This window comes from Eleutherodactylus coqui, chromosome 5, assembly GCF_035609145.1.
Source record: "Eleutherodactylus coqui strain aEleCoq1 chromosome 5, aEleCoq1.hap1, whole genome shotgun sequence".
NCBI classification, from domain to species: Eukaryota; Metazoa; Chordata; class Amphibia; order Anura; family Eleutherodactylidae; genus Eleutherodactylus; species Eleutherodactylus coqui.
Genome location: NC_089841.1, coordinates 15,298,977 through 15,314,646, shown reverse-complemented (window position 1 = coordinate 15,314,646; position 15,670 = coordinate 15,298,977). Strand labels below are relative to the sequence as shown.

The 15,670-nt window shown below is 42.0% G+C and overlaps 1 protein-coding gene across 2 annotated transcripts in view; it reads right to left on the bottom strand.

Annotated features, from left to right (window-relative positions):
- Positions 1-1,301: 1,301 nt before the first annotated feature.
- LOC136628995 (zinc finger protein 271-like) overlaps positions 1,302-15,670 on the bottom strand; it is a 28,534-nt gene continuing 14,165 nt past the window's right edge. For both annotated transcript variants that reach the window (XM_066605093.1, XM_066605094.1), the window contains exons 3-7: positions 5,141-5,320; positions 4,935-5,058; positions 4,788-4,852; positions 4,210-4,312; positions 1,302-2,976 (exon numbers count right to left, since the gene is read on the bottom strand). In XM_066605093.1, coding sequence (XP_066461190.1) covers positions 1,394-2,976; positions 4,210-4,312; positions 4,788-4,852; positions 4,935-5,058; positions 5,141-5,320 — 2,055 coding nt within the window. In that variant the 3' untranslated portion in view covers positions 1,302-1,393. The remainder of the gene's footprint in view (positions 2,977-4,209; positions 4,313-4,787; positions 4,853-4,934; positions 5,059-5,140; positions 5,321-15,670) is intronic.

The window sequence follows — 15,670 nt, the reverse complement described above, 5'->3', positions numbered from 1 at the left end:
TGCTTGTGGCAGTTACGTCGGCCAGACGCGTGGGGGAAATCCAGGCCCTCTCACGAAGGGCCCCATATATGACTATCCACCCAGACAAAATAGTTTTTTCTTTAGACCCGTCCTTCCAGCCTAAAGTATTGTCAGATGTCCACAAGGGCCAACCAATAGTTATTCCAGCCTTTTGCCAAAATTTCAAAAATGGAAAAGAACAAAAGCTCCATAATATAGACGTCAAAAGAGCGGTACTAGCGCACCTTGAGGCAACGGAAAGTTTCAGGAAGTCTGACAAACTTTTCGTTCAATTTCAGGGGCAGGCCAAAGGAAAGGCCGCTTCTAAAGATGCGATCGCCAGGTGGCTCAGGAGAGCCATCCAGGAGGCTTACAAGGCCAAGGGCATCCCCCCTCCAGAAGGATTGAAGGCCCACTCAACGAGAGCGGTGGCATCCTCTTGGGCAGAGAGAGCGCACGCGTCGATTGAGCAAATCTGTAACGCAGCCACATGGACTTCAGGCCATACTTTCATTAAACATTATAGGCTGGACTTTAAATATAGTCAGGACGCATCCTTCGGTAGGAAGGTGCTCCAAGCCGTAATCCCTCCCTAAAAAGCCCATGCCACATATTTGGTATTCCTCCAGCGTATGCTGTCATGATGTCATGGGGAAAACGGGAATTTTTTCTTACCGATAATTCCCTTTCTGGAAGACATCATGACAGCATACGGGCTTTCCCTCCCCCCCCCCCCCCCCCCTTACCAACATGGTTACCCTAGTTTGTCCAACACATGAGGTAATGTGTATGCTTTGACTTTGTCTTCTGAGGTGTGTGATGTCAATAAAAACACACCTTCTGGTTAAATAGCTGGTCACTGTGGTCATTTGGAACGCACTGGTGTTGGTGGAGGGGAGGTGCTTTTTATACTCTGCCTCTTCCTGTCCCTTCAGGTCAGCAGGTGAGCAACCTCCAGCGTATGCTGTCATGATGTCTTCCAGAAAGGGAATTATCGGTAAGAAAAAATTCCCGTTTTTCACCTCCTCCCAAAAATTTTTCTAATAAAAGTTACACAAAATAGGACATGCACCCCCGGTTTCATTGAAAAGTACAACTTGTCCCAAAAGAGCAAGCCCTCATGTGGTTTTCCATGAATAATGGTTCTTACAATGCCACAATAACAATCACTTAGTCCTTAAACTACAAAATAGGCTCGTCATTAAGAGGTTACTATGAAAGATGCAATGATCAATAGGGCAGGTTATCTGAAGTATATTTGCTTTTGAATAACAGATGTTAATGGGAATTACCTACAATAATCATAATTTACTGGTTTTATTGCATAAGACATCACTTAGTAGCTGCTATACTTTTTTTACAATTTGTAAATAACATGAGTTAAAGAAAATAGCTAATTCTGTGTGTGACTTCTCTTGTGTCTTACAAGACTTCTTTGCTGAATAAAACATTTCCCACATTCTGAACATGAAAATCGCTTCTCTCCTGTGTGACTTCTTTTATGCGTAACAAGATTTATTTTCTGACTAAAACATTTCCCACATTCTGAACATGAAAATGGCTTCTCCCCTGTGTGAATTCTCTGATGTGTAACAAGAAGTGATTTCATTGTAAAACGTTTCCCACATTCTGAACATGAAAATGGCTTCTCCCCTGTGTGAGTTCTATGATGTGTAACAAGACGTGATTTCCTTGGAAAACATTTCCCACATTCTGAACATGAAAATGGCTTCTCTCCTGTGTGAATTCTTTGATGTGTAAGAAGACCTGATTTGTCTATAAAATATTTCCCACATTCTGAACATGAAAATGGCTCCTCTCCTCTGTGAAGTCTCTTATGTGTAACAAAAAGTGATTTACTTGGAAAACATTTCCCACATTCTGAACATAAAAATGGCTCCGCTCCTGTGTGCGTTCTCTTATGTGAAAGAAGATTTGATTTCATTGTAAAACATTTCCCACATTCTGAACATGAAAATGGCTTCTCTCCTGTGTGCCTTCTCTGATGTGTAACAAGATTTATTTTCTGAATAAAACATTTCCCACATTCTGAACATGAAAATGGCTTCTCTCCTGTGTGCCTTCTCTGATGTTTAACAAGATTTATTTTCTGACTAAAACATTTCCCACATTCTGAACATGAAAATGGCTTCTCCCCTGTGTGAATTCTCTCATGTATAACAAGAATTTGTTTGCTTGGAAAAAATTTCCCACATTCTGAACATGAAAATGGCTTCTCTCCTGTGTGCCTTCTCTGATGTTTAACAAGATTTATTTTCTGACTAAAACATTTCCCACATTCTGAACATGAAAATGGCTTCTCCCCTGTGTGAATTCTCTGATGTATAACAAGAATTTGTTTGCTTGGAAAACATTTCCCACATTCTGAACATGAAAATAGCTTCTCTCCTGCGTGAATTCTCTCATGTGTAACAAGATCTGATTTCTTTGTGAAATATTTCCCACAATCTGAACATGATAATGGCTTCTCTGCTGTATGAGTTCTCTTATGTGTAACAAGATCTGATTTCATTGTAAAACATTTCTGACATTCTGAACATGAAAATCTCTTCTCTCCTGTGTGAGTTCTCTGATGTGTAACAAGATTTGTTTTCTGATTAAAACTTTTCCCACATTCTAAACATGAAAATGGCTTCTCCCCTGTGTGAATTCTCTTATGTGAAACAAGACTTGCTTTCCTTGTAAAATATTTCCCACATTCTGGACATGAATATGGCTTCTCCCCTGTGTGAGCTCTTTGATGTTTTCCCATGCTGTGATTTTCCTTATCAGTCTGTGATAAATCAGAAGATGGGACCTGTATAAGAGGATCAGATGATGGATTTTTGCTATGAAGGGCTGTGGGCACATCTGGGATAATAGCAGGTTCTTCATCTGCATATTGTGTGATACTGCAATCTTCTGCTTTACAATCTGCAGATATCAGTTGTCCCTCTGAGATACTGATACCATCATCTGCAAAAAAAAAATTTTTTTTTTACTATTTTACAAGTTATATTGATATTATTAGACAGCACAGTAGCTTTATGGTTACCACCATGGACAATATCTGCATGGAGTTTGCATGTTTTTCCTGCGTTTGAATTGGTTTCCTCCCATACTTTTTGTACTTTTGTTTTTCTGTATTCCCTAGGTCTTTGTAAGCGCTGCGGAATATGTTGGCGCTATACAAATAAAGATTATTATACTTCAAAAAACATGCTATCAGAACCCAAAATGTCAAGTGATGTAAAGTGCTGCAGAATATTGATGCGCTATATAAAGAGGATTAGATTTGTTGAAAACATTTCAATACTACAAGTCAGGTGGCAACCAGGCCATTCTTTTGCAGTTCTTCCCTGCAGCCTTATGTTGTTTAGATCAATACTAGAATACTAACAATAGAAAGCAAAAAAGTGCCAAATCTATTACATACCAATTAAACAGACTACAATGTGGTCCATCCGGCTTCAGGCATGCCCGCTGATATGTCCTGGACAAGACAGTGCAGTAGGCTACAGTATTTTGGCCACTATTTTACTGGATCTATAACAGAGTCTTCAAACAAAGCTCTCAGCTCAGATACCACATTAGCAAATGTCATCTTCTGTTAAAATGCAAGACACGTTCGTCATGTTTTTCCTTCTATTCCTGATGTTGATGTGCAAAAAACATCACCAAAAACTGCAAATCTGAATGTAACTGAATATAATAATATGGAGGCCCGGGGAGATCTTTTAAAGCATGATTTTCTTCAAGTCCCTTTTGAGCAAAATTCTTGACACTCACAGCAGTAACCTTCAAATCTCCAAATTCTGGGTCTAGGTCTCCACCCTCAGCATTCTGTTATCTGGGTCCATGGCTCCATGTTCTATTGTGTTAGCACATAGTAATATCATAGGAGACCAATAGGAGCTATTGGTTTTGAACTGAAAATTGGGCACTTTTATCTGTTTAGTACTGACAGCAGATGATGAAGAAAGACTCCCACATATATTCCCCATCCATATTATAAATGCCCGTCCTGTGTTATCTCCTATAACGTATCACATTGTCAGCCATATTTAGTTTGTACTCCGGCTGAAAGGGGGAATATACAGCGGAAAATCTGACAGATCCCAGAGCTTATAAATCTACATAACTATCTGCAGCTGGTGACCGAGGAGAATCTGTGACTACCCTCTGCTGTATTTAGTGGTTACTACTCACCTGGGCGGTTACCTGTAGGAATCTCCTCTTCACACGGCTGATCACCCCTCACATTTGTCTCTGTAGTACTAATATTGGTCAGATCTTCATCCGGATCCAAAAGCTGTGAGACAAATATTGTAGAAGTCAGCAGATGGTTGGAGAAGTCGTGTGGAATGTTTTATGACATAATGACTGGACAGGAGTAATTATCTGAGCCACATAGCTGCAGGTCTAGAAGCTGGACATAGATATTAGATGGCGGCTCAATGACCCCTCAGGATCCTCATCCACATGTATATCCGGCATGGCTAGACACGTCTCAGTGGAGGAGATCAGCGTCTACCACACATATCCGCTGCTTGTCTCGGGGGGATAAAGGAGCAGATAGATATAAATCCAACCTGTTGGCTCCTTATTCCCACCAGCAGTCTCCACTGCCAGAACACTGGGAGAAGAACCAGACAAGATGTAATGTCTCTGGTCAGCGGTAATCCTGCCATCTCCACTGGCCTCATCACACAAGGAGAAGACATCTAATAAGACTGAAGACAAGAGCTTCACAGCCTTCTACAGATCAGAGGGACATCTCCATCTACCTGATGGCCCTGTGGAAGAAGAGGACGGGGACATCTCTCTGGGGTTCTTCTCTTACTGGATGGAACTGCAGGAAACACAGACGGACACTGAAGTCATTCTTTATATACAGATAATAAAGTCCCTGTGGATTTAGTCCTGTCTATTACCTGGTGATGGGAGCGGCTGGTGGGTCTTCATCATGGCGTCCTTGTACAGATCCTTGTGTCCTTCTAAATACTCCCACTCCTCCATGGAGAAATAGACAGCGACATCCTGACACCTTATAGGAACCTGATAACACAATATACAGTCATCACCCAGAAGCCTCCAGTGCTGTTACTGTATAATGTCCCAGCATTCCCTGCAGCGTCACCTCTCCAGTCAGCAGCTCAATCATCTTGTTGGTGAGTTCTAGAATCTTCTGTACATTGATGTCCTCATGTATCAGGGGGTGCGGTGGGGACCCCGGCATTGGGCTCAGGGGTCTTCCCCCTCCATCGCACACAGGGGCTCGACAGCCATCACTAGAGGTCTTCTTCACTACTGTGTAATCCTGTATATGGGGATTTACTAAAACATTACTACAGTTATTTCCAGAGTCCATCACCTCTACAGTGACATCATCTGTCATTACCATATACAAGAATGAAATAATGTAACATCATCAGAATCTTTCCCCTCTCTAGTGACATCATCTGGTATTAGCATAGATAAGAATGATGTATCATAGAATCATACAATGGTAGAGTTGGAAAGGACCTCTAGGGCCCTCAGGTCCAACCCCCTGCTCAATGCATGGTCACTAAATCATCCCAGACATATGCCTGTCCAGCCTCTGTTTGAAAACTTCCATTGAAGGAGAACTCACCACCTCTCGAGGTAACCTGTTCCACTCATTGATCACTCTTACTGTCAAAAAGCTTTTACGAATATCTAATTTGTGTCTCCTCCCTTTCGGTTTCATCCCATTGCTTCTAGTTTTTCCTTGTGCAAATAATAGGGCTGACCCCTCTGCAATGTGACAGCCCTTCAGATATTTGTAGACTGCTATTAAATCTCCTCTCAGCCTTCTTTTTGCAAGATAAATGTGTTCCCAAATTCTTTAACTGTTCCTAATAGGACATGATTCGCAAACTGCTCACCATCCTAGTAGCTTTTCTTTAAACTAACGCCGGTTTGTCTATGTCTTTTTTTAATTGGAGTGTGCAGAATTGGACAGAGGAGGTCTGACAAAGGAAGAGTAGAGGGGGATAATTACCTCACATGATCGAGACGCCATGCTTCGCTTAATAAATCCTAGGATTCTGCTTGCCTTTTTTGCTGTTACATCACATTGTTGACTCATGTTCAATCTATGATCTATTAACCCCTTAGTGATGGCCCCATGGTGTTTTACGTCCTGCCATTGCAGGACATGTATGGAGGGAGATAGTGCCACTATCTCCCTCCACACAGCGCGGGTTTCGGCTGTTAATTACAGCTGACATCCACAGGCAATAGCCGCAATTGGCTGTACGGCTGATCACCGAGTTTAACCCTTTAAATGCTACTGTCAATTCTGACAGCGGCATTTAAATCCCCCGGACGATCAACGGGGGACCCGTACGGGCCCCCCCCCGGTGAGATGAGGGAGAGCCGTGCAGGTGTTATGGCAGCCGGGGGCCTTTTAAAAGGCCCCAGGGCTGCCTTAGAAGACTGCCTATCAAGCCATCCCCGTGGGGTGGCTTGATAGACTGCCTGTCAAAAAGCAGTATGACGTAATGCTATAGCATTACGTTATACTGCAGGAGGGATCAAAGAATTGCTGGTTGTGGCCCTCTAGGAGGACTAAAAGAAAGTGTAAAAATAATGCATCATTTTCCCTGCATGCTGAACGTGGTACGAAAAAAACCCAGAATGACAGAAATGCACTACACTATATCCAGGACAAAATGTAATAAAAAGCGATCAAAACGTCAATTGTATACAAAAATCGTACAAACGGAAACAAAAAGACGTACCACACAAAATGAGCCCCATGTCGACGGAAAAATAAAAAAGTTATTGTGCGCAGAAAATGGACGCAAAAAATAATTTTAAAGAATGAAATATCTTAAAAAAATACAAGTAGTACAGCAAAAGAAAAAAAAAAACTATACAAGTTTGGTATCGTATAAATCGTACTGATTTCAGGGCATTTTTGTTGCAGTTTGTGCGCCGTAGAAACAGGACGCAACGAAAAATGGTGGAATGTCGTTTTTTTTCCATTTCTCCCCACTTGGAATTTTTTAAAAGTTTTTAGTACATTATATGGTACAATAAATAGTACCATTGAAAAATACAACTCGTCACGCAAAAAACAGCAAGCGCTCATACAGCGATGTTGATGGATAAATAAAGGAGCTACGAATTTTTAAAAGGGAGGAGGAAAGAACGAAAATGGAAAAAAGCAAAAGAGCTCCGTCACTAAGGGGTTAATATACCCAAATTCACTGAAGCAGAAAAAAGTTTATCATCAGCATATAGCCCTTCACAGTAGACAGCATTAACCCCTTGAGTGGCACGCCCGGAAATTTTCCGGGACGAGCTCCACTGCCGATAGTGATATAGCCCGGAAGATTTCCGGGCTATGTATCACTATGGGAGCTGCAGAGCACAATGCCACAAGCTGTGGCAGTGTGCTCTGCCTGCACAGACCCATACAGAGCAGTGCAAGGGCTTTGAAAAACCAGCAGAAGATATTGCCGATCTGCCGGCAATCTCCTGCTTTGTTTACAGGTTGCCATAGAGACCATCGGCTTGTCAGAAGCGAACCAATGGTTTCTGTGGCAGGGAGAGCTGGTGCTTGGCTGCCAGAGGACAGCTAGGTACCAGCTCTTACAGCAGAGATCAGAGAAAACCTCCAATCTCTGCTGTGTTAACCCTTTACATGCTGCAGTCTATGTGACTGCAGCATGTAAAGGGCTGTCACCATCGGACCCCCGGAATGTGACTCATGGGTCCCTGTGGAAGTCCCCAAAAGGGACAAAAAAAAAAGTAAAAAAATTATAAACACAATTGTCTCCATTTACTTGGTAAAAAATCAAATACAATCACACATGTGGTATCCATGCGTCGTAATGACCCAGAGAAGGAAGTTAATGCATTATTTAACCCCTTAATGACATGGCCCCTTTTTTCCTTTTTCCCCATTTCTTTTTTTCGCCCCCCCTGTTTAAAAAATCACAACTTGTCCCGCAAAAAACAAACCCTAATATGGCCATGTCAATGGAAAAATGAAAAAGTTATGGCTCTTGAGACGCAACTACAAAATTAGTTGAAATTCAATGATTAGACCATTTTAAAAAACCTGCCCTGGTGGGCACGACAGGGTGGTAGGAAACCCGCCACTCAAGGGGTTAAGACTAAATTTTATAGATGCCATTAAAATAGGGGTTCAAGTGGACATAAAAGTGACACGAAAATCCCAAATTCATGTAGTCAACTCAAAAAAGATGGTTCATGGGGAGAACGTTCGCACCTGGAGAAACACATAAAACAAGAAGAAAGCCAAATAGGTAGACCCAGCCACACCAAGGAGATTATAAGAGCCCAGGGGTAAAGAACAGTGAGCCTTATTTTTTTAGTGGCCCGACAACAGCAAACCCTGATTTGTCTCCTATGCTGAGGTATAGATAAGAATTAGAGATGAGCGAGCGTACTCGGAAAAGCACTACTCGCTCGAGTTATTTGCTTTATCCGAGTATCGCTGTGCTCGTCCCTGAATATTCGGGTGCCGGCACGGAGCGGGGAGCTGCAGGGGAGAGCGGGGAGGAACGGAGGGGAGATCTTTCTCTCCCTCTCTCCCGCCCGCTCTCCCCTACTCCCCGCTGCGACTCACCTGTCAGCCGCAGCGGCACCCGAATCTTCAGGGACGAGCACAGCGATACTCGGATAAAGCACATTACTCGAGCGAGTAGTGCTTATCCGAGTACGCTCGCTCATCTCTAATAAGAATCCTTTTACCACAAATCTCCCTGTTAACAATAACATCCAGGGATAAGAGAAGAGGGTCGGTAAAGAGGAAGTCTAATCTGTATAGATAGACAGTAGTCTCATTAATATTCAAACCATCTCCAGAATAATATTTAGGATATATAGCCACAGCTCCCAAATGTATGCTGGTTCATAGATTCAATGATTCAATTAAATTCCTACTTTCATTGGTTCAATGCATTTCCCTGAAGGACGCAGTTTATCAGTAACCCCATAGATCTCTTAGATTGGAAAAGACTCAATGGTTAATCCCTAACGACTGAAGTTATGAAAGCAAATAGATCCATAGTAGAACTAAAAAATCCTAAAACCCACCTCCCTAGCACTTAACAACCAATAGGCTGTCTATGCTAGCTGCAAAAGAAGGGGTTTTTTTTTTTTTGGTTTTTTTTTCAAATATTTTTTATTGAACATTTTCATATAGTACATACAGTTATTCTCTCACTGAACATACACATATATGCATTATGTTTTAATCACATTTATAACTTTGTGGAATTCTGTTTAACATTCAATAGAAATGAACATTAGCTTACTGATAGTTCAAACTATTTTTCAATATACACATATATCCTAAATAGAGATGAGCGAACGTGCTCGGCCACGCCCCTTTTTCGCCCGAATACCGCGATTTCCGAGTACTTCCGTACTCGGGCGAAAAAATTCGGGGGGTGCCATGGCGGCACGGGGGGTAGCAGTGGGGAGTGGGGGGGAGAGGGAGAGAGAGAGGGCTCCCCCCTGTTCCCCGCTGCTACCCCCCGCACCGCCACGCCTCTCCCCGCCCCCCGGCGCCCCCCGAATCTTTTCACCCGAGTACTGAAGTACTCGAAAATGGCGGTACTCGGGTGCGTAAGTACTCGAAACGAGTACGTTCGCTCATCTCTAATCCTAAAGTTTAACTTGGGTAAATTTCGTTGTATTTGTCAAACCTATAATATTATTTGAGTATTGCGTTATTTATGTGATGAAATTCAGTGTTCCATTTCAAAGTGAGGAACCTTGACTATGCTTGTTGTTCACTTTGATGAGGTATAGTACTTTTCTTACAAACTTAAACTTTTGCCAGTACTTCCAAACATAATTAAATTTATGTAAACAATTTTTATTTCTTGCATGCAGTTTTTCATAACAGTAGTGGTCTGCCATCATGTCTAATACTTCTTTATTCGTAGGGGGGGGGACTCCGATCTCCATTTCCTTGCGATCAAATTTTTTGCTGCCAAGAGGAAGTGGCAGATCCACTTTCTTTTCTTTAGGGGGTATAGATTCGCACTCTAAAAGTAATAGAGCCAATTGAGGGGAGCACGTCAGCCTCTCTCCTGTGCTAGACCATATACTATTGAAAACTTCTTTCCAGAATGGCTGAATTTTCGGGCACGTCCAAAATAGGCGATATAGGGAGCCCTCACCTCCGCACCCCCTCCAGCATCCACCATCTACGTTTTTAAAGCATCTAGCCAGTTTCAAAGGTGTATAGTACCATCTGGAAATAATTTTTTGGTGGGTCTGGAGTAGGCCGGCCGAGAGGGTAGCCCCATTTGCCCACACAAAGGAATTCAACCACTGAGCCGGGGAAAAACTCTCTCAAGTCTCGTTCCCAGTTTATTAAATGCATTTTCTTGCTATTATTCATATTTCCGGAAATGTTGTCATATATTATCCTAGTTATTGAGCCTTGGCTGGTGCTCATTCCATGAAGCAATGATTCCAGCTGTGTAGGGATGGAGCATTTCTCCAATTGAGAGCTGCTTAAAAAGGAGGCAATTTTCATATAAGCATACAGCTCTGAATTTGGTAGGTTAAACTTCTTTTGAAGTAAATTAAAAGTAAGTAGCTTGTCTCTATCAAAGAGACCTGCCACCCATTTAATTCCTTTTCTGTTCCACTCTTTTATATTAACGTCTTGGATATAATACAGGAGAATTTCAATAGGGAGTTGAATAGCTTTAGTTCGGGGAGTAGATCTATAATTATATGCTAGATATTTCCAGCACTGTGTGGTCATCTTCATCATGGGAAAGAGATATTGCGTTGTCGATAATATATTAATGTGGGGGTATAATGTTTCTATAATAGAGGCGATGATAAGTAACCTCAAAGGTCTGTTGTGGTTTTTATATTTTTCTATATGTCCCCAAGGAGGGAGCAAGGATTCTCTCAGCCACGCTCCCGACTGACCTGTGATAGTCGCCTGGTAATATGACCAAAGGTTCGGGACCCCAAGGCCCCCCTGACCTTTGCGTAAATATAAAATTGATGCCGCTACTCTGGGTCTCTTTCCTCCCCATACGAATGTTAATAGCTGTTTTTGAAAGTTGGCGATTGTAAGCTTAGGTATAGGGTAGGATAATGTACGGAAGAAATAGAGGATTTTCGGGAGGATCAACATTTTATAGAGAATTATTCTACCGACCCATGAAAATTCTTTCTTTGCTAAGTTGTCCAATTCTTTTTTTAGTGTAGTACGTAACGGGTCTAGGTTGGATGAAATAATATTTGTTTTGGATTGGCATAACTTGACTCCTAGGTATGGTATTTCTGTAAGCCATTGAAAAGGGAATTCTTTTTGAATATCTAGTTTCAATTTTCTTTCCATGTTCATATAAAAAAGGATTTGCGACTTGTCTGAATTAAGTTTATAGTAGGATGCGCTACTGAATTGTGAGATGCAATCCCGAACCCACCTCAATGAATTTAGGGGATCGTCCAGGGTCAAGAGAACATCGTCGGCAAAAAGCCCTATTTTATGTTGCCTTAAGTTGTTTGATATTCCTTTAATATTTATATTTGTCCTAATTGATTCCGCCAGTGGCTCTATAACCATCACGAACAACAAAGGGGAGAGGGGGCACCCCTGGCGAGTGCCATTCGTTATATAGAAAGGGGGAGACAAGGCGCCATCAACCAATACCCTCGCTGATGGTCTCGTGTAGAGGGCCCGAACCGCTTGCAAAAAACTCCTCCCTACTCCAAATTTCTGCAGAACCGCAAATGCGAATTCCCAGTGGACTCTATCGAACGCCTTCTCTGCATCCAGGGAAAGGAGGAGAGAAGGTGTCCGACTCGAGTCCATTATCTCCATCAAATTCTGGGTTCTACGCGCACCATCAGCCGCATTTCTACCTTTTGTAAACCCTACTTGATCGCTATGTATTATTTCTGGTAGGACCTCCAGCAAACGCAGGGCTAAAATTTTTGAGTAGATCTTAATGTCAGTGTTTAAAAGCGAGATGGGCCTAAAATTCGCCGGGGATGTAGGTTCTTTACCTGGTTTCGGTAATGTTATTATGATAGCCTGTAGCATTTCCTCAGGCATCACACCTTTTATCATAGATTCATTAAATATAGAAGTCAAACGGGGGGATAGAATGGCTGCAAAGGTCTTATAGTACTCGTTTGACAGGCCGTCCGGGCCTGGAGATTTGTGGTTTTTGGATAGCATTATCGCCTTGTTTATTTCACTAATTGATATGGGTTTGTTGAGATCTTCTCCCTGTAGACCCATTGATGGGAGGGATATGCTATTTAAGAGATTTTTTATAATTTCGGGGGTAGGCTGAGGTGTTTTCTTACAGTCCTTTAAATTATATAAGTTAACGTAAAAGTTTTGGAACTGTTCAGCAATCTGTTGCGGGTGAGATATCCGAGCTGTGCGGTTATTCGGGCATTTTATGTAGGGGATTTTTGCTCTTATCTGTCTTTTCTTTGCCATTTTGGCCATCAATTTTGAAGGTTTATCAATGTTGGTATAGAAGTTCGCTTTTGAATAAATTACTCCTCTATTGTAATTGTCTAGTAGTTCTTTCCTCAGTTCTTTTCTCAGGGAGATCAGCTCCGAATGGGCACTCTTTTGGGGGGATTTTTGCTCTTCTTTTTCTCTTTCTTGGATTTTTTCTAATAAGGAGTTAATCTTGATTTGTTTGCTCTTCCTTTCTTGTGCTTTTAATTTAATTAAAATCCCCCTGATTACCGCCTTATGGGCGTTCCAAACAGTAAAATTACCTATATCTGGATTTTCGTTTAGAGCAAAATATTCTAACAAAGCTTGTTTAATTTGTTCCTGAGTGTTAGGTGATTTGAATAGATTTATATCATTCCGCCAGATTCTGGTAGGGTTAAAAGGGGGACCCACTTTAAGGTTTATGCAGATAGGGGAGTGATCAGACCATGTGGTCACGCCTACAGAAGACTCTGTTATGGAGTGAGGGTCCACCTGTCAACTACAAATAAATCTATTCGGGAAAATGTTTTGTGCCTTGGTGAAAAAAAAGTGAACTCTTTTGAAGTGGAATTAAGGCATCTAAAAGTGTCATATAGGCTTTCTCTATGTAGCCATGGTTGTAGGATTGCCACGGTTCTGTGACTAGCTGTTGAATCTATTTCCTTATTTGGTATGATGTTGAAGTCACCACAAATAATTAGCTTTCCTTTTTGGATCTTCCTGATTTTTCTCATCGTTTTATTTAGAAAGGAAATTTGGGAACTGTTGGGGGCATAAATGTTAGCTAAGGTGAGAGGAGTTTCGTTAAGTTTACCTTGTAGGATGATATATCTTCCCTTCAAGTCAATTACTTGGTTTTCTACTGCGAAATGGATGCCCTCTTTAAAGGCTATAGCCACTCCCGCATGTTTTCTATTTTGGGCGGTGGCCAAAAAGATCTGGGGAAAATTTTTGCTTGTAAATTTGGAGGATGCAAGTTCGGTAAAATGCGTTTCCTGTATACATAACACATCTACTTTGTTTGTTTTTGCATCTCTCCAAATCATTGCTCTTTTAAAGGGGGTATTAAGCCCCTTGGCATTTTGTGAATATATTTTAATAGACATGGTGGTTATTTAGAAAAAGCATGCTGTTGGGAAATGTTCTGGCATTGTAAATTACAAACATAACATTGCAAGTGTAACATAAAAAATCTATTATAGGTCTTCCTTTAGGTAGTAATTTTCTTAACTGTCTGCTATAAGAATGGTTTAAGACCTGTAACGTAAAACAGCTAACTTTCCGCAAATTATCAGGGTTAACCTGGTAAATGGTGGGGGGTAAAAGTCCGCCTTACATAGTGGGACCCATCATTTACTCACGTACTCTGTGAGCCCAGTCCATCAGATCGGTCTTTTCTCATTCCAGGTTAGGATGTTCTTCTCTTGGTGGAGTGGAAGGTAATGTACGTCTGTTGGTTCCGTTTTTCAGATTTGGACGTTTATTTGCCTGAATTTCCTCTAGCAAAAGGAATGTTCCACTTTTGTAGAATTTTTTCTCCTGCTTCTGGGGAAGAAATAACATAGCTATATATGCATAGCGTTGTTTCTATGAATTATAATTTTCATCGGGAAACCCCACTTATATGGGATATTCGCAGAACGTAAAGTTGCGGTCACTTGCGAAAGAGCTCTCCTGGCTCTTATTGTAGATTGTGATAGGTCTCCATATAGACTAATATTGGCGTATGCGGGCGGCAGAAAGTGGCTTTGTCTCGCCGCCATCATTAATTCTTCTTTTACGTGATAGAAATGCAGCCTAGCAATTACGTCACGTGGTATAGAATCTGGCAAAAAACTTGGTTTGGCCAGCCTGTGGATTCTATCAATTATGCAGTCCTGGTCGTTAGAGTTGGGAACAGCTATTTTTATTAATTTGACGAGGAATTGTTTTAACTCCGCTTGAGGAACATTTTCAGGGATACCTCTAATTTTTATGTTGTTCCTCCTACTCCTATCTTCCAAGTCGGTTAACTTGTTCTTGACGGTTTCTAGCTCTTCTTCTAGCGTATAATGAGCATCTATCAGGTTATTATGGGATGCTGTAATTTCGCCCATTTTAGTTTCCACATGGTCCGCGCGGACTTCTAACTCTTGTATAGAGTTGTTAACTGTGGCTGATAAAGCTTGAATGTCTTTTTGCAAAGATCCATGCAGGGCGAGCATCATATTTTTAATAAAATCTTCTGATGCTGGAACATTGGATGAGGGAACATTCTTTATTAATTCCTCCCCAAATTGTAACCTCTGATGACATGAGTTAGGAGAGGGAGAGAGGCAAAGTCTCTGTTTCTCTGGGCTTATGGAGGGGGAGGAGGGCTGGGAGACAGATGGGGACTGTGAGCTGCTCGGCGCCATCTTAGATGTACCTGTTGCTTTATCATGCAGCTTTTCAGCTCCATCACTCACCCTTTCCTGAAGGAGTCTTCTCGCTGGCCTCCCATGTGGTTTCTCCTGGCTGGCAGCTTGTGAGTTTGCTCCTTCAGGGAGACATGTCGGGGACTGCAGCTCTCCTCCGCTCGCTCCGGAGCTCGTGCGCGGGACGGCGCCATCTTGAGTGCTCCGCTGTGACCTTGCCGGGCCGCGAGAAGAAGTCCGACACCTTATTAAACGGCGTTTTCGAACTTCTCCTTTTCAGCATCTCCTCTCCGTGGTATGAGAAGCTTCTCCGCACGATCTGGTAGGGCTGGAGTCGCTTTAAGTAGCTTTTTATGGGTCCTAAAGACGGAGCTTGTCTTTACCCGACTGACCTCCGCTGCATCAGGCCACGCCCCCCCCAAAAGAAGGGGTTTTAATAACCCGACCTATAAGGCTATAAGAAATGAGAGTCCTGTGTGGTGCAGAGTGCTAAGTTCTCGCTGACAACCTGAAGGTCGCAAGTTCAATCCCCAAATAGTAGGTGGTACGTGGCTCAAGGCCAAGCCAGCTTGGTGGGGGGTAACAAATAAATAAATCACTTGAAAGCGCTGTGGAATAAGTCGGCACTATACAAATTAAAAGATTTATATTTTAAAATAACAAAAGTAGCATAACCAGCAGCCCTGATGGTGGACTGCTGGCAAGTGTTTAATTGTATCAATGAACTATAGCTTTAATACTGCCTATAAGGTGAAGGGCTATTGATATAACC